At 38.0% G+C, this 21,120-nt stretch overlaps 1 protein-coding gene across 1 annotated transcript in view; it reads right to left on the bottom strand.

Moving 5' to 3' along the window:
* Positions 1 to 21,120, bottom strand: part of Myo3a (myosin IIIA) — a 195,238-nt gene that overhangs the window by 103,670 nt on the left and 70,448 nt on the right. Inside the window, exons 9-13 of the mRNA XM_075971112.1 lie at positions 18,483 to 18,582; positions 9,977 to 10,093; positions 8,777 to 8,881; positions 8,599 to 8,682; positions 2,335 to 2,537 (exon numbers count right to left, since the gene is read on the bottom strand). Coding sequence (XP_075827227.1) covers positions 2,335 to 2,537; positions 8,599 to 8,682; positions 8,777 to 8,881; positions 9,977 to 10,093; positions 18,483 to 18,582 — 609 coding nt within the window. The remainder of the gene's footprint in view (positions 1 to 2,334; positions 2,538 to 8,598; positions 8,683 to 8,776; positions 8,882 to 9,976; positions 10,094 to 18,482; positions 18,583 to 21,120) is intronic.

Genomic DNA, 21,120 nt, shown 5'->3' with positions numbered 1-21,120 from the left:
CTTCCTGTGCTATGTACTCCCACACACTCTGCTGACTTCCTGCTATGTACTCCCACACACTCCGCTGCCTTCCTGTGCTATGTACTCCCACACACTAACATACATATGCCATGTACATAAACTAAAAATCCACTGGAAAGATAGCTTTTAATTTATAAAGGTTATAAAATGTTTATTTAGAATATAAAATGTAATTCAAATGAACTAAAATAGAAACAAATAGAGGTTTTAACCATTTTGGGAACACCATGTATGAAATCCTCCTATATAGTGGGACAAGTTTTTTTTTTTAGGTACTCCTGTAGCGCTGGCATGAAATCCAATCAGAGATTATTTGGGTGACTCAGTTACATGTATAACATTGTAAGCAAATTTTTGAGTACAAAAAATTACAAATAGGATCATAAAAATATACATAAAATAAAAAACTGTTTTATAGAAACTACAAGTAATTTGTGCTCTAGTTTTTCAGAATTATAGTTCAAAACAATGGCAAATTAAGGCCTTGAAGGGATTTTTCCTGTAAGTAATGTAGTAAAACTAAAATAGTTGCTTATAATTTAGGAAATAAAATGTTTATTGACTACAAAGCAAGCTTGAATATTATCCTGTGTTGTTTTTTTGAACACATACTATTTGAATAATCATTAAGGGTTTATTTTTATGGCTACAAACCCAGGGCTTCAGTGTATAATTCTAGAAGGTATCATTTTCATGGTTCTGGCCCATAGTTCCATACAATATGCTGGGATAATGCGCCGTGAAATTGTGTAACATGGTGGCCCCAATGAAATATCAGCAGGTTATTCCCACATAGTTATTCACCCAACTGCAGGAGAGGCTAAAATTGTTTAGCTAGAATAAAGAGTTCCAAGATGTGGTTGAATCTATACAAGCATACGATATTGGTTTCTCTACATGTAGGAGGCAAATATATGGTGTGCCTACATATCAATAATGCTATCTGCCATACATTAAATATCTTCAATTCACTGGATGCTGTGTCTAATATTTGCAACCATCAACACAGCTATTAACACTTTCATTGGTAACCAGGCATGCTCAGTCTTTTGACACGTGACACAACAGTGTCGTCTACAAAGTTCATGTAAACAATCAGGTTACAAAATGGAAATTGCAGAACACTTCACAATGTTTTAAGTATGTTTGCCATTCTGTGATGGGCTGCGCTCATGGCTGTCCTTGACTGCACTGACGTCATTCTTATTAGGCATGGCTCACTATGTTAAATCCCCTACTATAAGAATTATCTTAATGGAAAGGGATATACTCATGTTTTCCTACCTTAAAGGTGAAAACAGGGGTATAGAGAAGTAAACTGCTTTAAATCACATACACAGTAGGTTACAGAGTCAAGATGCTATGAGGGTCTTAAGTTCTAAATATCATACTCCAGGTAGACTAACCCATCCCCAGTACACCATTTAAAACAATATGTCAGGCTTGGGCTGGAGCTCAGCCAGTGATACAAAGCTCACATAGCATGTAAAAGGCCTTGCATTTGATCCTTAGTGCCATAAAAGATGTGCTATTTAAGAGTTTATGTTTGTATGAATTTAGTTGACATGTTTCTGTAATGAAGGAGTGCTTAACATGAAATCAACATGGGAGATCCTAACTTTACACATGGAGTTGGGAGGGGGGAGTGGCAGTCAGAATGCATTGTATGAGGGAAGAATAAATAAAAATTAAAAAGATAATAAAACCACTAGGGTACAAACCCACCAGGTAACTATAATTTTCTAATAAGAATAGCAAGGACGTTTTAGAGTCATTAAACGAGGAAGATATTTAGTCATTTAGTTACAAACTACCAAAAACAACTAACTTAATCTAATACCAAAATAACATGAGTCATCTTGATGCCTTCAAATCAACAAGTAATAAAAATAACCATGCAGCTGAACATTCCTGAATATTTTATTTGGTCCTTTTTATGTAGACACAGGAAGAAGAAAAAAATCCAAATATCTATGTTTATCTAGAAAAAGAGAAATAGTTATGTTTAAAAGAGAAGCACAGTCCAATCTTTTAATTAAATTGCTCATTGATTTTTGCCTGGAGAAACAAGGTTTCCCTGCTTGCTGTGTTCCACTATGGGAGTGTAATCATTAGGTCATTTATTAGTTCCTCTTTTAGACGCTACTATACATGAAAATAGAGCACTGGTGAAGGGTCCGATTACTTCTTATAGTAAGTGCCTTAAACACAGTACGTTATCAACAAACTGCGGAGTTAGAAAGAGCTTTAGCTATGTAACATTGTTCTTGCACATATTTCTCAGAAACTGAGGTATATGTAGCATGCACTTACATGGCTTGGTGAATGACACGGGATTTTTCCAGAAGGTATTCAGAAATCTGTGCCCCTACTACAGCTCCAGAAGAGGTAAATTTCATTTCTAAGTATTTTCCAAATCTGCTGGAATTGTCATTTATAATAGTGCAGGCATTGCCAAAGGCTTCAACCAAATTATTCACTTGTAAAATCTTCTCTTGTAGGGTCCTGTTATTAGCCTAGGTAGAGATGCCGAGATATAAAAAGCGATATAAAATTAATTAGTCTCTAAAAAGATGTCTCATTTTGGTAAGGACTTTACATGAGAACAAAAATATAGAAGAACATATTTTGGGCACACTGCCAGATGCTACAATGGGCTCCCATACATGTATTATAACTTAATTTCTTAGGATCAGGGTAAGAGACATTCTCTGTTTTCTTACATACAGTTCTATGTAGGACATGGCGTGAAAACACGTCTTATAGACAGTCTAAACAACATGAACCTTCTCATTTTAAACATAGACATTGGCCTGGGACTACATCTAAACCCTTTCAAAGCCAAATCTACTTTCCTTGTATCTACAGAAGCTTCTAAGCGTGAAAGTTAGAGAATAAAGCCACCTTGTGAATTCTAAGGTGAAGGAACAAGCCACGCACAGTCAGAACAGCTCATCAGAGTGGATGGGAAGAAAGGACTCCCTACTGAGGTCACAGCCTGCCTGCTTATATACTCACCTCATGCCATCTTTGAAAAAAGCATGTCTGCATTCTGTCCCCTTAGGGCAGTGGTTCTCAGTCTCCCTAACGCTGCAGCCCTGATGTGGAGACCCCCAGGCATAAAGCTATTTTGTTGCTACTTCATAGCTAATTTTGCTACTATTATGAATAATAATGTAAATATCTGATACATAGGATATTTGAAAAGCACAACGGGATTGTGACTCACAGGTCGAGCACCACTGCCTTAGAGGGTTAGGGGAGAAGAATAGTGTTGCAAGGAGAGGGCCCACTTGTTCGTCCTGGCCGCCTGGCTAGATTAGTCTCAAAGTAATCACACAGAAATTGTGTTCATTAAAACACTGCTTGGCCCATTAGCTCTAACTTCTTATTGGCTAACTCTTACATCTCAGTTTAACCCATTTCTATTAATCTATGTATCGCCACGTGGCAATGGCTTACCAGGAAAGATTCGGCATGTCTGATTCTGGCAGCTCCATGGTGTCTCTCCCTGACTCTGCTTTCTTTCTCCCAGAATTCAGTTCTGTCCTCTCCGCCTACTTAAGTTCTGCCCTATCAGGCCAAGGCAGTTTCTTTATTCATTAACTAATACAAGCAACACACAGAGTCCACTCCCATATCAGAATAGTACTCAGAACAGAGGTGGTGCTGGATCTGTGCTGATGGCAGGGGCTACTGCAGCAAGGCTGAGAAGCTGTTCAGAGATTTTCAAGTATAAAGAAGGGGTACGAGAAGAGAACTTGGACACTGGGACAAAATTGGCTCTGTCAAACATTTTTTTGAGCTGCTTCTACTCATGACAAGGCAAGAGAATATCTTCATCTACCCATATTAAATAGCCTCGACTTGGTAAGTGAGGACCACAGGACTGCAAAGGAAAACTCCATCCATCAGACATCCTATTTTGCATCACATACACACTCACACATACCCACACACCCCCGTACACCCACACACTCCTACACTCCTACACACTCCCACACACCCACAGACTCCCACACATACCCATACCCACCCCTGCACACTCCCCCACACACCCACACACCCACACAAACCCCACTCCCCCACACCCCTACACTTCCCACATCCCCCACACTCCCCTACACTCCCCCACACTCCCACACCCCCACACCCCCCATACCCCCACACCCCCCACACTCCCCTACACTCCCCCACACTCCTACACTTCCCACACTCCTACACACTCCCACACCCCCATACTCCCACACTCCTACACACTCCCACACCCCCACACCCCCCACACTCCCACACTCCCCCACACCCCTACATTTCCCACACTCCTACACACTCCCACACCCCCACACTCCCACACTCCTACACACTCCCACACATTCCCACACACCCACAGACTCTCACACACCCACAGATTCCCCCCCCACTTCCACCCTTACTCCCACATACACCCCCACATACACCCCCACACACTCCCCCACACTCCCACACCACCACACTACACGCACCCACACGGTCCCACACATCCCATCAAATTCCATGTTAAGATCTAGAACAAGGTGAAGATTAAATTAACAAATTTCCTCACATCTACGGAGCAGCATGCACACACATCTAATCAGTACTGAAAGCCTCTATGAGCTCGGAAATCAGGCAGATTAGCAAGGTCCTTACAGACAGCACCCGTGTCAACTAATTTCCATGCTTACATCTTAGTAGGCAGAGTCACTTTGTCCCTCTTTCCACCCTATATTTCATGTTGATGTCCTCCAAACCCTTTAGGATGTTCTTTAGCATAGCAGGAAGTTAATGGCACAGCGACAGGAAGGGGCAGACATGAGAGCCTCATGACAACACCACCCGAAGGGGCCACAGGAATGGAGGGCAGAGGGCAGAAGAAAGCATTACCAACATGTAGCAGGATATAATGAAGGAAGTTCACCGAATTTTAACAGAAACGTGAAATTCTTTCTATGCGTAATTTTGAAAATAAACTGGGCTCAGGTGATCAGTTATTTTGGCTATGTGGCTTCAGTCTATAATAATACGTAAGCTGTTAGCTGTGGTAGTTTGAATGTAATTGACCCCCATAATTTCATAGGTAGTGGCACTAGGCATGGCCTTGTTAGAGGAAGTGTGTCACTGTGGGGTGGGCTTTGAGGTTTCTTAGGCTCAGGATATCATTCAGCGTCTCAGCTGAGTTCCTGTTATCCACAAGATGTATGAATCTTAGCTACTGCTCCGGCACACGTCTGCCTGCACACAACCATTCTCTCCATCATGAGGATAATGGACTGAACCTCTGAACTGTGAGCGAGTCACCCCAATTAGATGTTTCCTTTGAGTGTCCATGATCATGGTGTCTCTTTACTGCGGTAGAGGCTGTAGCTAGGACATTAGCTGTGTGTCCAACAACAGATTTTTGTTTTCTTATATTACTGGTGATAGAACCCAGGGCTTAACGTATGGCAGGCAAATGCTTTACCACTGAGGGGCACAGCCCTATCACTATCTAAATTTTGAGCTTATTATAAAGGCACTATAAATACTTGTATATACATGGGTTATTATTTTATTGATAGATATCAGAAGGATTACTTGGTTGCATGGCAAATATAGTTTCACTGTTTAAAAAAGCCATTTTCAAAGTGATTGTGATGTCTTCATACTGCTGATATCTGTCACCACATTGAATTCATCACTAACAACAACTGTTCCAGTGAGTCCCAGCTGCTCCAGGTTCTTGTCAACACTTCACCTTCTCAGATTCTTACAAAGAATTTTTTGCCAGTTTAACAGGAACTGTAAAGTACCTAAAGTTTTAATTTGCATGTTCCAGGTGAGGAATGATACTGAACAATTTGTCACTAGTTGCCATCTGTGTAACACTAATAGAGGTGATCCTCATTTTTTCATTTCTTGTCATTTAATTTCTTAATATTGAGTTTAAGACATTTTCATATTTCTATATCTATATTAGTTATGCAATTTCTTGACATTTTCTCTTGGATGAGGCTTATGTTCAATGTTTGCTTTAAATTTTGGTGAAATCAAAGTCTTCCTTTTATGAATTGCTCATTGTGTTACATCTAAGACATTTCTCATTAATTTAAGATCACAACAAACATCCCTATTTTGCTTTGTAGTTTGTGATTTTCCCATTCATTCCTAGTACCTATTTGAATTAACTTTCTATAACATGTGAGTTCCAGACTTTGTTTGCAGGGGCACAGGCAATTCATCAACATTATTTGTTAAAAATTATCTATTAATTGACTAACCATCTTTGACAAAAATAAGTATGTGTAGACTCAGTCTGTTGCATGAATCTGTCTGTCACCATTCCTTAGAGACACACTTCAGTGCTCCAACTTTGTAGGAAGCCAGGAAGACAAAGAATGTGGTGCCTCAACCTTGTTCTTTTTAGAAATCATTTGGTTATTACAGTTCCTTTGCCTTGCCATACAAACTTTTTGGCCTGGCATGCTAATATTTATTACAAACTTCTTCTGAAGAGGTGGAAGAGGATGAGGAGGAACAGCAGGATACAAGTGATCTGAAGGGGAAAATGGGAAAGGGGGTTAGAGAGAGAGGAGGAGGGAAATACAGAAGGATGAAGGTGCTGACTAAAAGAACAATAAAGAGGCCTGAAAAGCCACAAGAAATCATATTATTAACTACTTTAAAAATCTAGAAAATACATAATATTTTATTATTATTATTATTATAAATTTTCATAACATTATAAATATATTACATGTATATGTGTATATTATATATAATAATAAAATATTATATGTATAATTATGCATTATACATATATAGTTTTAATAAACTTTTCTCTTCTGGGCTGATGGTGCCTCCTCCAACAGTCACAGACCACCCAGCGAAAACCCCAATACCAAATATGAAAGGATTTTTTCTTTTTAGATTTTGGCCAGGGCTGTCCAAGAGACTCCCAAATCATACAGCATATTGTTGTTGCCCTTGGTTTTCCCCTGGGAGGTGGGAAGTAAGTCTCTATTGTTGAGGACCTCATGCATTTGAAGAACAGGTCCGGAGATCTCTAAACTGGAAATGATCTAAATTCCCCTTCCTTGAGGACCAGCTCTCGCGGTACCAGAAGGCACAATGTAAGCTTTTGAAGGAAGGAGGCTACCAACATTCTTATCCAGCCATGATGCCTATATATCAGCATGGTAAGATGTACCTTCAGAGTACAGTGGTGGCATGCATATTGACAGATTTCTAACTGGACTAAGGAAAAGAAAAACCATGACTAGTACTAGAAACCTAGCTAACTTCTCAGTGCTAATGAAGACATCATTGGAAAATCTGCAACCACTAAGTTACTAAACTAGCATGATCCCTAACAACTACATAAACTAGCATGATCCCTGACAACTACATAACCTAGAATGATCCCTAACAACAATATAAACTAGCATGATCCCTAATAACATAAAAACTTTTGTCCTTGTTCCCACAGTTTGTTGTTGTCCTCACCCCTCATCCAGGAAACTTCTCTTTTCTACAGACAGAGATCATTACAGAAAACCACAACCAATCAAAACACAGAGTTGTGGGGCCCAGTCCTAGCGGATATATCTACAAAACACTCCCACACTTATGTCTTAGGGAACATTACAGAAGAGGGGCAGAAGGATTATAAGGAGCAGAGGATTAGGGAGTTTGCTGTGACATTTGTGTCTCCTAGAAATATCAGAAGTTACACCCATAAAGTCTCGCCAGCATGACTGTCCAAATGTGAGGTGAGCAGGGATGACCAACAGATATGCAAAACGAATGGGGAGAAGCCAGATAATAACTGATGATTATAACATTAACTTTCTGTGTAAAAACCTCCACTTCTATGATTTCATTGTAATTTCAGTGAATCTGGAGATGGCTTTGTGGAGGTTTTGCATTTGGGGAATTATTAGATATGTCCAAAAGCATGCACACCTGTTATTTATTTATTTCATTTTAATTCCTGCAGGGTTTGTATTATCTAAATCTACAAGTTACTAATTTTGGTGCTTTATTTATGATATAATTGCACTTTAATCTATAATTGAATATTATTACTGAAGCACTCAGTGAGCTAAGGCTATAGAGAGGAAATGACATATAAAGGCTTGGTGCCTAAAAGTGAAGAAAATTAGAGGATTGTCAAAACAGGGCACATGCATATTAAATAGATAAATATTCATTTACTTTAAATAAATAAATATTTATTTACTTTATGCATACAGACGTTTTGTCTAAAAGGATGCCTATGTACCATGCATATGCAGTGATCTTTGAGGCTAGATGAGGGCATTGGATCCCTTGGGTCTGGAGTTACAGATGGTTGTGATATACATGCGTGCTGGGAATTGAACCTGTGTCCTCTGGAAGAGCAGCAATGCTCTTAACCACTGAGCTTCCTCCGTCCTTCTCCCGTTTGATATATTTTAATACTTAAGTAGTAACAATTGTGTTTCATCATTTCCATGTAGTATCAAGTATGAGTTAGTGAATACCAATATAACCAGCTATTTGAAATACAGAAGTTCTTTTGTTAGGACAGGAAAAATCTACCTTTCCAAGGACGGTGAGGTGTTGGACCAGAAGATGAGCGCTCTCCGTCTTCCCAGCACCACTTTCTCCAGAAATAACAATGCACTGCACAGGAAGGGAAGGAATCTGTGAGAGGACTACATCCCCAGGAAACTCAGCGGCTCTCAATGAAGTAAGGGATGTGGGAAGCCTGCCTTACCTGGTCTGAGTTGTATGTGACCATGGACTGGTATCCCAAATCAGCCATCGCAAAAATGTGAGGTGGGTTGGCACTTCTCTTTGCTCCAATATACAACTCAGAAAGCTGAAGTTAGAGTGAGTAAATCCTATAGAGTTTTTTGTCTTATATCTGTTTTTATTTAACGTGTAGATTATTTACATATAAAGTTCTAGTTTTTAATCTAAAAGATTAAAGCAATATATCCTAGTAAAACATTATTCACACACATGCATTTCATGTACATGTATGTGTATACATATCTATATCTATATAGGATATACCATGGCATGACAGAGTGTTGGTATTTAAATGATTCTGCATATTATTTCCAAAGGAGAACTTAAGGTTTCAAAATATTTTATTTGTTTACATAAAAAAATTTACAAATAATAGGGTAAAAAGTCATGTTGACTACTTCTTGAATACGACAATGTTTGACTTCTGACACTTTTTCCCATCCCTTGATATAATCTATATCCTCTCACTTGATTGGCATGAAATTGTACAATTAATTGATATCAGAATTTTACTAACCCCTGACCTTTCTTTTAAAGCCCAGGCCAATGCTGGTAAATGTATCATTACCCTGTACATTTTAGATTGGCATAGAAGAGCTACTTGGCAGAATATTAAGTAATTTCTAGAGTGCACAGATAAAGAAAGGACAATAGGTCTAATTAAAAATGAAAGTCTTGTTTAATTCTATATTTAAACCTTTAGTGGCTGAGTAATTGATAATTAAATACTTCTACTCATAAAGCATAAATTGTATAATAGTAATGAACCAATTAATATGTTAAAAAGAATTCAAAATCTCACAATGACAATTTTTACAGCCACATGTATCTTATATATAAATGGTGTAGCTATAGTTTGACTCTCCAATACTCACTTTAGAGACAGACATTAAGTATACTTATTTTAGACATCATTTAGGGATAGGCTGTTACTAGCAAAACTGCATGTAATTCACAATCTCTTATGTACTTTTGGAAAAAAAAGATCATTGACAGTACGTAGATGGATTTCATATATTTTCCCACATCTATGTCTATATTTGAATGATAAATATATAGCAGTGTTCTCCAGATGCCAAGTAATATTTTGCTGGCAGCCTCTTAGATGAAGACTCTGACTATGTGAGTTATTTGTACAAAGGGAAGGCACCCACACACATACCTTTGTGGAGTAAAGACCCAGACTCTGAAAAGGGTTAAGGGCAATGAGTATATCTCCCACATAGATGTAGATCTGATCTCTGGAATAACACTTCTCAAGGTGTTCAGATACTGTGATCTGTGGCAAAATAAAAACAATTCCTCTCTCTTAAAAAATCATTTGTAAGTCAGGCATGGCAGCACAGGCCTGGAGTCTTAGAATGTAGGAAGGTGAGATAAGAGGATCCTAAGTTTGAGAAGGTAAATAAGAGTCTGGGAGAGGGAGAGGAGAAGAAAATAAAATAATGTGTGTTTAACTAGATTTTAAAAATAAAATAGGAATTATTAAAAATATCTGGAATCTTGACCGAGGATTAGAGAGAGATACTAGTGGCAAACAAAATGCCATCATGCGTGAAAGCCAGTTAACTTGACAGGTAATTTCCTTGGTTTTGAGAGCTAAAGGGGAGTATCATTTTGGAAACATCTTGTGTTTTTTTGACATAGAATCTGTTTCACTGTGTAGCCATGGCTTACCTGGGACTCACAGCGGTCTTACAGGCTCTGCCTCTGGAATGCAGGAATTAAAGGTGTGCACTGACATGCCAATGGAAATGCCAGTTTCAAGTGTGCTTTACAAAGGGTATATATGATACCAGTTACACGTTGTATATTGTATCTACATATACTATGTTAACTTACATACTATATAGCCTTCAAGGAAATAAGCAAGTGTAGAAGAAGAGATGAAGCAGAACCAGAAAGAAAAGAGGACAGTGTGCATGTGCTGTGTCTTCTGCTTAGAGTATGTGAAATAACAAATTCAGAAAGTAACCTTTCCAGTTGATCACATGACTCTATGAATTGATTTTAATAGTGTTGCAGCCATCATGGGCAGCCACCACACAAAATAAAAGCAAAAAAAGGGACAAAAATACAAAACAGATAAACATTGTACTATATTAATATGCTTGTCAATAACATGATTGGTGAAACATTTATAATGCACAAGCCTAGGTATTCAGAGTACTGGGAAATTTGATGGGGAAGAACTTAGAAAGGCAAGAAGAATTTCTGCCTTACAAATGCTAAATTCAAGATCTGTGATGATCCCAAGTGGTTGTTTGAGGAAATTGTTTATTTATCCTAAATTTACTGAATGACTGTGACAACCACCTTCCCACAAATACTTGATATGCATCAACTCATAGAGAGAAATTAATTGTTTTGGAGGCTTGGAATGATATTTGCTTCCTTGCTTTTGGTCCTGGATGGAGTTATACATTATGGTGGGAACGTGTCACTTAAATCACACAGAGAGAAGGAGGTTGGGGCCAGGGATCAAGACTTCACACAGGGCTCTATTTCTTAATATTTCCATTGTCTCCTAATGGGTGGCACAGGCTGGTGATCAAACATTTAGCACTGGACCTCCAAGGGACATTCCAGATGCAAACTGTAGCAGATTGCTTCTGTTCAGATTGTCTCTAGCTTTGCTGAATCTCTGAGTATAATGCTCAGGCTTTAACCAGAAGGATGAAAACCTACGGCACCACTGCCCAGACAGGACAGAGGTCTTACCCTTTACTCTGCAGAGCCACTTATTTCTTAATGACCAGATTTTCCTGGAATGTGAGGGATGAGGGGACAAGTTGAGCCAGTAGCTTATTGTCTTGGACTTTGACAAGGAATGTTTGAAATATTTCTGAGGCAACAAGAAAGAAATGTCAAGTACAATGAAATATCCTCAGTGCAAGTACAAGCTTTATGATTTGAGAGAAGAACCAGGTGTAGCCTCACTCCAGCATCTCAGAGGCTTCTGTCTCCTGCTCCTGAGAGCTGGTAGAAGACCATATGCTTCTGTGTCCTACCCCTGAGACCTGGTAGAGGAAGGAGAATGTAGACTGTCTTAGAGTAAATCACACCTTTGAGACTCCCAGAAATGACTGAGAAGAAACATTCGTAACCTAACAGCTCACATTTCAGAGACCTCACTTCTTTGTCATTTGAGCATTTAAAAATGATAACAGACCAGAAAGGTGGAAATGTGACATTTTAAAAATAGGAGAGATAAGAAAAGATAAAGTATGAACTAAACTGACCAAGGGAATCCTATTTTGCTTTAGTTGACTCCATTTTGTGTTCTTCACCTGACCTCTCCCAGAGCAGATAACCACACCTTGATGAACAGAACATTCTAGTGAGCAGCACCTGAAGGTTCAGAACGTCTTTGCTTCCAAGGGAGCAGGCCCCAGTCAGCAACCTCCTCTGGAGCAGGCCTGAGCCAGCAACCTCTGTCAGAGCATGTCCAAGGCAGCAACCTCAGTGCGAGCAGCCCCAAGCAAGCAACCTCTGTGGGACCAGGACTAAATGATCACTCAGAGGTGCAGAGTAACCCCCAGGAGCACTGAGCAACCTCCAGGAATACCAAATGACCTCTGAGTGACTGGAACTGTGACCCTTACTACACCACAAAACTCAAACCATCTGAGTTTTGGATCCACTGGTACCTGGAAGACTGATCACTAGAGATACAACCACAAATCTACCAATCAGAAGAAAAGATGGGTAGACAAGGTAAGAACACACTCAATACCACACAGAGTAAAACAACACCAACAAAACCTAGTGGACCTACAACAACAAGATTTGAATACCTAAATACAGATGAAACAGAAAAAATTAACTTAAAAAAATAACTTTAGGAGAATGTTTAAAGAGGAATTGAAAAATTCCCTCAAAGAAATGGAAAAAAAGACAAGCAAAAAAACTTTGAAGAATCAACACCCCCCCCCAAAGGAAACCAAGAAAAAGCAATAAAACAGATGAAAGAAGTGACTCAAGACTTAAAAACTGAAATAGAGACAATAAAGAAAACATAAACCGAGTGAATGATAGAAACAGAAATTACGAGAAAATGATCAGGAAATACAAATGCAAGCATAAACAGCAGAATTCAAGAGATGGAAGAGAGAATATCAAGCACTGAAGATACAATACAGGAAATAGATTCATTGGTCAAAGAAAACATTAAATCTAACAAAAGCTTAGCACAAAATATCCAGGAAATATGGGACATCATGAAAAGACAAAATATAAAAATAATAGGTATAGAAGAAGAAGTCCAACTCAAGAGTACATAAAGTATATTCAACAAAATTATAGAAAAAACCTTCCCAACCTAGAGAAAAATATACATATGAAGATACAAGAAGCTTACAGAACACTAACGAGAGCAGATCAAAAAAAGTCCCCTAGCCATATAATAATCAAAACACTAAATCTACAGAATAAAGAAAGAATATTAAGAACTGCAAAGGAAAAAGACCAAGTAACATATAAAGGCAGATGTATCAGAATTATACCTGACTTCACAATGGAAACAATGAAAGCCAGAGAGTCCTGGTCAAGCATTATGAAGACATTAAGAGACCACAGGTGTCAGCTCAGACTATTATACCCAGCAAGACTTTCAATCACCATAAATGGACAAAATTAGATATTTCATGACAGAACCAGATGTAGCCAATACCTAGCCACAAACCTAGCCCTACACAAAGTGCTAGAAGGAAAATTCCAACCCAAGGAAGTTAGCTACATCCACAAAAACACAGACAATAGATGGTCTCACAGCAGCAAATCCCAAAGACGGGAAAAACATATACAATAACATCACCAACAATGAAAACTAAAGTAACAGGAACTAGCAATCACTGGTCATTAAAATTTTTTAATATAAATGGACTCAACTCACCTATGAAGAGACACAGGCTAACAGATAGGATACAAAAACAGAATCCATCCTTCTATTGCATACATAAACACACCTCAGTGTCAAAGAAGACATCGTCTCAGACTAAAGGGTTGGGGAAAAATTTTCCAGTCAAACAGACCTAAGAAACAAGCTGGTGTAGCTATCCTAATATCTAACAAAATAGACTTCAAACTAAAACCAATAAAAAGACAAAGAAGGGCATTTCATATTCACAGGAAATATTCATCAAGAGAAAATCTCAATACTGAACGTATGTGCCCCAAATACAAGGACACTTTCATATGTAAAAGAAACACTACTAAAACTTAAATCACACATTAAACCCCACACACTAATAGTTAGAGACTTCAACACCTCACTCTCACCACTGTACAGGTCTATCAGACAGAAACATAACAGAGAAATAAGGAAACTAACAGATGTAATGGCTCAAATGGGCTTAACAGACATTTATAGAACATTCCAAGCAAACATAAAAGAACATACCTTCTCAGCACCTCATGGAACCTTCTCAAAAATTGACCACATACTAGGTAACAAAGAAAACCTCAACAGATACAAAAAATTGGAATAACCCCATGTATCTTATTGGCTTACTATAGTTTAAAATTGGAATTCAAAAGCAAAAATAATTTCAAAAAGCACACAAACACATGGAAATTAAACAATGCTCACCTAAATCATCAATGGTCAACGAAGAAGTCAAATACTTCTTACAATTTAATGAAAATGACCACACAACATCCCCAAATTTATGGAACACAATGAAAGCAGTGTTAAGAGGAAAGTTCATAGCACTAAATGCTTACATAAAAGAGCTGAAAAAAATCTGACACTACTGAGTTAACAGAACACCTGACAACTCCAGAACAAAAAGAAGCAAATTCAGCCAGAAGGACTAGAGGGCAAGAAATAATCCGATTGAGAGCTGAAATCAACAAAATAGAAACAAAGAAAACAATACAAAGAATCATTGAGACAAAAAGTTGGTTCTTTGAAAAAAAAACCCAACAAAATAGACAAACCTTTATCCAAACTAACCAAAAGGCAGAGAGAGAATATCCAAATTAAGAAAGTCAGAAATGAGAAGGGGGACATAACAACAGACATGGAAGAAATGCAGAGAATCATCAGGTCATATTTTGAAAACCTGTACTACACAAAATTGGAAAACATAAAGGAAATGGACAATTATCTGGAAAAATATCACTTAGTATAATTAAATCAAGACCAAATAAGCAAATTAAATATACCTATAACTGCTAAAGAAATAGAGACAGTCATCAAAAGTATCTCAACCAAAAAAGTCCAGAGACAGATGCTTTCAGCACAGATTTCTACAAGATTTTCAAAGAACTAATACCAACAATCCTCAAATTGCTCCACACAGTAGAATCAGAAGGACCATTGTCAAACTCTTTTTATGAGGCTACAATTATCCTTATACCCAAGCCACACAAAAACATTACTAAGAAAGAGAATTACAGACCAATCTTACTCAGAACATTAATGAAAAAATACTCAATAAAATACTGGCAAACTGAATCTAAGAACACATTAGAAAAATCATCCACCGTGATCAAGTTGGCTTAATCCCAGAGATGCAGGGATGGTTCAACAAATGAAAATCTGTCAATGTAATCCACCATATAAAGAAACTGAAAGAAAAAACCACATAATCATCCCATTAGATGCTGTAAAAGCCTTTGACAAAATACAACATCCCTTCATGGAAAGGTCTTTGAGAGAGCAGGGATACAAGGAACATACCTAAACATAATAAAGGCAATAACAGCAAGCCAACAGCCAGCATCAAACTAAATGGAGAGATACTCAAAGCAATCCCACAAGAATCAGGAACAAGACAAGGTTGTCCACTTTCTCCATATCTATTCAATACAGTACTTGATGTTCTAGATAGAGCATTAAGACAACAAAAGGAGACCAAGGGGATACAAATTGGAAAAAAGTCAAACTCTCACTATTTATTGATGATATAATAGTTTACATAAGTGACCTCAAAAATTCTACCAAGGAACTTCTACAACTCATGAACACCTTCAGTAATGTAGCAGGATACAAGATAAACCCCCCCAAAATCAGAAGCCCTCCTCTACACAGATGATATGGAGAAAGAAATCAGAGAAACATCACACTTCACAATAACCACAAATGACATAAAATATCTTGAAGTGACTCTAACCAAAGAAGTGGAAGACCTGTATGACAAGAACTTTAAATTTTTTAAGAAAGAAATTGAAGAAGACACCAGAAGATGGAAAGATCTCTAATGCTCTTGGGTAGGTAGAATAAACCCAGTAAAAATGACAATCTTAGCAAAAGCAATCTACAGATTCAATGCAATGCTCATCAAAATCCTGGTAAAATTCTTCACAGACCTTGAAAGAACAAAACTTCCTATGGAAAAACAAAAAACACAGAATAGCCAAAACAATCCTATACAAGAAAGGAACTTCTGGAGGCATCACAATTCCTGATTTTAAACTCTGATACAGAGCTACAGTACTGAAAACAGTCTGGTATTGGCATAAAAACAAACAGGAAGACCAATGGAACTGAATCAAAGACCCAGATATCATTCCACACACCTATGAACACCTAATTTTTTGACAAAGAAGCAAAAAATATAAAATGGAAAAAAGAAAGCATATTCAACAAATGGTGCTGGCATAACTGGATATCAACATGTAGAAGAATGAAAATAGATCCATATCTATCACCATGCACAACTCAAGTCCAAATGGATCAAAGACTTCAACATAAAACCAACCACACTGAACCTCATAGTAGAGAAAGTGGGAAGTACACCTGAACACATTGGCACAGGAGATCACTTCCTAAATATAACCCCAGTAGCACAGACATTGAGAGAAACACTTAATAAATGGGACCTCCTGAAACTGAAAAGCTTCTGTAAATCAAAGGACACAGTCAACACGTTAAAATGGCACCCTACAGAATAGGAAAAGATCTTCATCAACCCCACCTCAGATAGAAGGCTGATCTCCAAAATATACAAAGAACTCAAAAAAATTGGTCATCAAAAGAACAAATAATCAAATTAAAAAAATAGATTACAGACCTAAACAGAGAACTCTCAACAGAAGTATTTAAAATTGCTGAAAGACATTTAAAGAAATGCTCAACATTCTTCACCATCAGCGAAAAACCTACTCTAAGATTTCATCTTACACCTGTAAGAATGGCCAAGATCAGAAACTCTTATGACAACTTATGTTAGAGAGGATGTGGGTGTAGGTAGCACTCCTCCATTGTTGGTGGGAGTGCAAACTGGTACTGCCAATTTGGATTTCAATATGGCAATTTCTTAAAAAAATTGAAAACAACCTACCTCAAGATCCAGTAATACCACTTTGGGGTATATACCCAAAGGATGCTCAACCATACCACATGGACATGTGCTCAACTATGTTCACAACAGCATTATTTGTCATAGCCAGAACCTGGAAACAACCTAACTGCCCCTTGACTGAAGAATGGGTAAGGAAAATGTGGTACATTTACTCTAACTATGGAGTAGTATACAGCTGAAAAAAAAATAATGACATCTTGAAATATCCAGGCAAATGGATGGATCTAGAAAACATCATACTGAGTGAGGTGACCCAGACCCAGAAAGATAAATATCATATGTACTCACTCATAAGTGGCTTTTAGACATAAAGCAAAGAAAATCCAGACTACAATTCACAATCCCAGAGAACCTAGACAGCAGTGAGGACCCTAAGAGAAACATACATGGATCTAATATACATGGGAAGTAGAAAAAGACAGGATCTTTGAGTAAATTGGGAGCATGGGGACCATGGGAGATGGTACGAGGGGAGGGTAGAGGAAGGGCAGGGAGTAGAGAAAAATACATAACTCAATAAAATAATACCAAAGAAAGTCTTTGCTGTAGCCAACTGAGCCTTTGAAACCTTTGTTAAGAGCAGTTTTTCAAACTTCTACCATCTAGCCACCTCTGTAATGATGCCATTTGGTTGGGGTTTTCTAAACCCTACCCTGCCTCTCTCCAGTGTAAAGAGTCTTTGGTATAAGCCTGTTCTCGACTGCCAGTAATTAAAGGACTCTTAATCTGATCCTCCTTGAGTACCACTCCTTCTGTGTTTCATGTGGGTAGGACATGAACAAGACATGTTTGCTCTTATCTACGATCTCAGCACACTGCAGGGGTCAGGGACAGGAGGGTTGATGTGAGGGTGAGGGCAGCCTGAGCTACATAGTGAGTTCCAAGTCAGCCATGGCTAGGTAGGAAGACCCTCCCTCAAAAAAAAAAACAAAACAGAAAGATATACACAGAAAGAAACACACACACATGCATGTGCACACACATATGCATGTATATATACACACACGGTGGGGGAGGAGAGAACACAAATGATATTTACAGATGGTATTTAAAGAATCCTATTACACATCAGTTCTAAAAAAAATCTAGAAGGATGGAGAGATGGCTCAGAAATTTAGAGCCCTTGTTGCTCTCACAGTGGACCCAGGTTCAGTTCCCTGTACCCACATGGAAACTCCAGTTCCAGGGAAACCTATTCTCTCTTCTGTCCTCCTTCTGTCCATGTCTGTACACCAGGCATGCATACAGTGCATAGACATACAACACGCAAAACACTTATACGTATAAAATACAGTAAACATTCTAAACTTTGTAAAAAAAAAGTTAGAATGTTTAAATTTAATTAAACTCAATTCTTACCTCATCCAGAACATCTAGGGTTGCTAAGTCATCTACATCCTTCAGATTGGAAATGAGTGACCTGTTTAAGTTACCTTTCTTGGTATGAATACGTTCATGTCTGTAAAGAAAATACATTGCTGATTTAGGAACATATTGCTAATCAGTGAGGAAGTAAGTTTTAGATACACATCATGGAGCCAAAAAGCTTTTCTCTGCTTTTTATAGACCGAGAGAAAGTTTACTAGAAAAGACCGTCACATACTTGATCTTTAGTTTCTCCTCTGCATTAGGAAAACACAACACATTACACTTACAGTGCCTTACAAATAATCGAAGGGTCATCATTTCTATCATGAACCCTTCTTGAGTCATTTGAAATGGGAAAGAAAGGATGTATATTTGTCAAAAATATGAGGCATCATTGACACTTTTATTGAATTCACTTGGTGTCTGACTTTTTTTCTGATGTAGTTCTAGACCACTGGTGGTATAAGTATGGTCATTTTCAAATTTTAACATCACAAAATTTTGAAATATTAAGTGAGTATTTAGGAAACTTATTTCAGTTTTGGCTCCACATCTCCCACCCCCAAACAAGAAGCTATCTGAAATTGTCACCTTCTAGCAAAGAAAAAAATAATTTTCTCCAGTTTGGTTGTCATTGGGTATATTAGCCACACTTAACAGTTAAATCTTGTGCCAGACAATAATTATTCATCACAAATCAAGCTCAGTGGTATTTTGTAGATCCAGGAGGTTCTATGCAAGCTGCTTAGGAAGGAAAGCAATTAATAGTTCCATCTAGTTGTAATGCCCATAATCCACAACAATGGCCAGCATGTCAAGATAAGCCTAAGGGTGCAATAGTGGCACTTGTATTTCTGGGGAAACCAACAGTTACTTAATTGGGCAACAGAAAGGAAATTATGCAGGATACTTCCTGATTCCCCTGGCAAGATTGTGCATAGTTTTTCTCCACATTTGCTGAGTCAAGCAAGTATCATCTTAGATATTCCCCTATTATCTAAAAAGGTTAATTTGTTTTGATATATTCTTTTAAAAATGGAAAAAGAAGTCCAATTATCCTTTTAACTGAGGACAGCCTCTAGATTTCTCATCTATCACTACGAGTCCATTTAGCATAAAAACTGTTGCTGGAGAATGACAGGGAGCAGCTGGCGAAGAGCAAAGAGGTCGATATTTTTAGCTGGCCCAGTCCCAGCCTGCCTTTCTGTGAAGTCATCGTCTGTGATGCTTTTGGTACTGGCTGTCAAAAATTTAGGCAAATTGTGGTTACAATGCTTAGGAATCCCAGATGGTGCTTAATTGTCTATAGAAAAACTTAAACATTTCCTGGCTTGGAACTCATGGCCTTGGCAATATTGTAACACTTTTAGTATCACTGCCAGCCTCTGGGCAGAGCATCCCCCAACAGGCCAGGTATTTTAAAGACTCTGTATCACACCTTCTCTGTTTTCTCTGCCTGGAACTGTTTCCCTTCAACGCATGGAAAAATTCCACTTCACAGGTAGGCCTAGATACACACATCCTGTGAAGTCATTAGAGGACTTGACAGAATACCTAAGTGGAGTTCTCACATTTAGTTAAGTGGATATATGTCATAATTTCTACCACGGAGTGAAGACTTAGTTTCATGCATCCTCCTGTCTGTGGAGTCAAAGCTGTGGAAGATACTGGTGGCTTGAGTTTTTATCCTTACCTTTAACCTGATAGTGTGCTTGCTGAAGTAAACTGAATGTTCTGCTGTTTAAGTAGACAAATATCACAAATGTTTTCTAAACAACAAGGTATCATACTGAGTATTTTAAAAATGAATACCTAGTTTTTCACAAGATGATCCAAATGTTTCAGTTTTCTTGCATTATTGAGTATCTCCTCAACCACGACTATTTATAGTTCTGGTCAATGTAATGTCCCCAGTATCAAGCCATTTTAGTGTACACTGATCTGTCATATTTTCCCACTTAGAATAATGTTGGCTGTAGGTTTGTTAAACATATCCTTTGTCACACTGAGGGATGGTCCTATCTTTCCTATGTTCTTCTGGATTTTTGTCATGAAATGATGTTGAGTTTTGCCAAAGGCCCTTATCTGCATCTCTTGGGATGGTTGCATGATTTTTTATGTTTGTTTATATGTGTATTACATTTGTTGATTTGCATATGTTAAAGCAAACTTACATCCCTGGTTGAAACGAAGTTCTTCAGGGTCCTTCCTTCCTTCCTTCCTTCCTTCCTTCCTTCCTTCCTTCCTTTCTCTTTTTCTTTTGTTCTTTCCTTTTGTGCTGTTCATGCCAAGGGGATCTATAGCAATGTCTTCCCTTTTCTTTTCCTTTTTGATAAATGTAAAAATAATCTTGCCCCCCCCTACTTATTTCTGATAGAGGTGCAACAATTTTATTAATTGTTCTGAATTACCAGCCTTTGGTTTTGTGCATATCCTGTTTTCAATGTCACTGATTTCTGCAGTACTTTGTAATCATGTATTCTCTTCAGCACACTTTAATATTAGTCTGCCTTTGTAGTTGTCTATTGTAGAAGCTTAGATGACTGGATTTTAGATACTTGTTTCTGTCTCAGGCATTCAGTGTTACAAGTTCTTGATCTCAATCTGCCTACCATCTCAGAGGCTGCTC

This window comes from Microtus pennsylvanicus, chromosome 4 (assembly GCF_037038515.1).
Source record: "Microtus pennsylvanicus isolate mMicPen1 chromosome 4, mMicPen1.hap1, whole genome shotgun sequence".
NCBI classification, from domain to species: domain Eukaryota; kingdom Metazoa; phylum Chordata; class Mammalia; order Rodentia; family Cricetidae; genus Microtus; species Microtus pennsylvanicus.
This window is presented reverse-complemented; position numbering and strand designations above follow the sequence as displayed.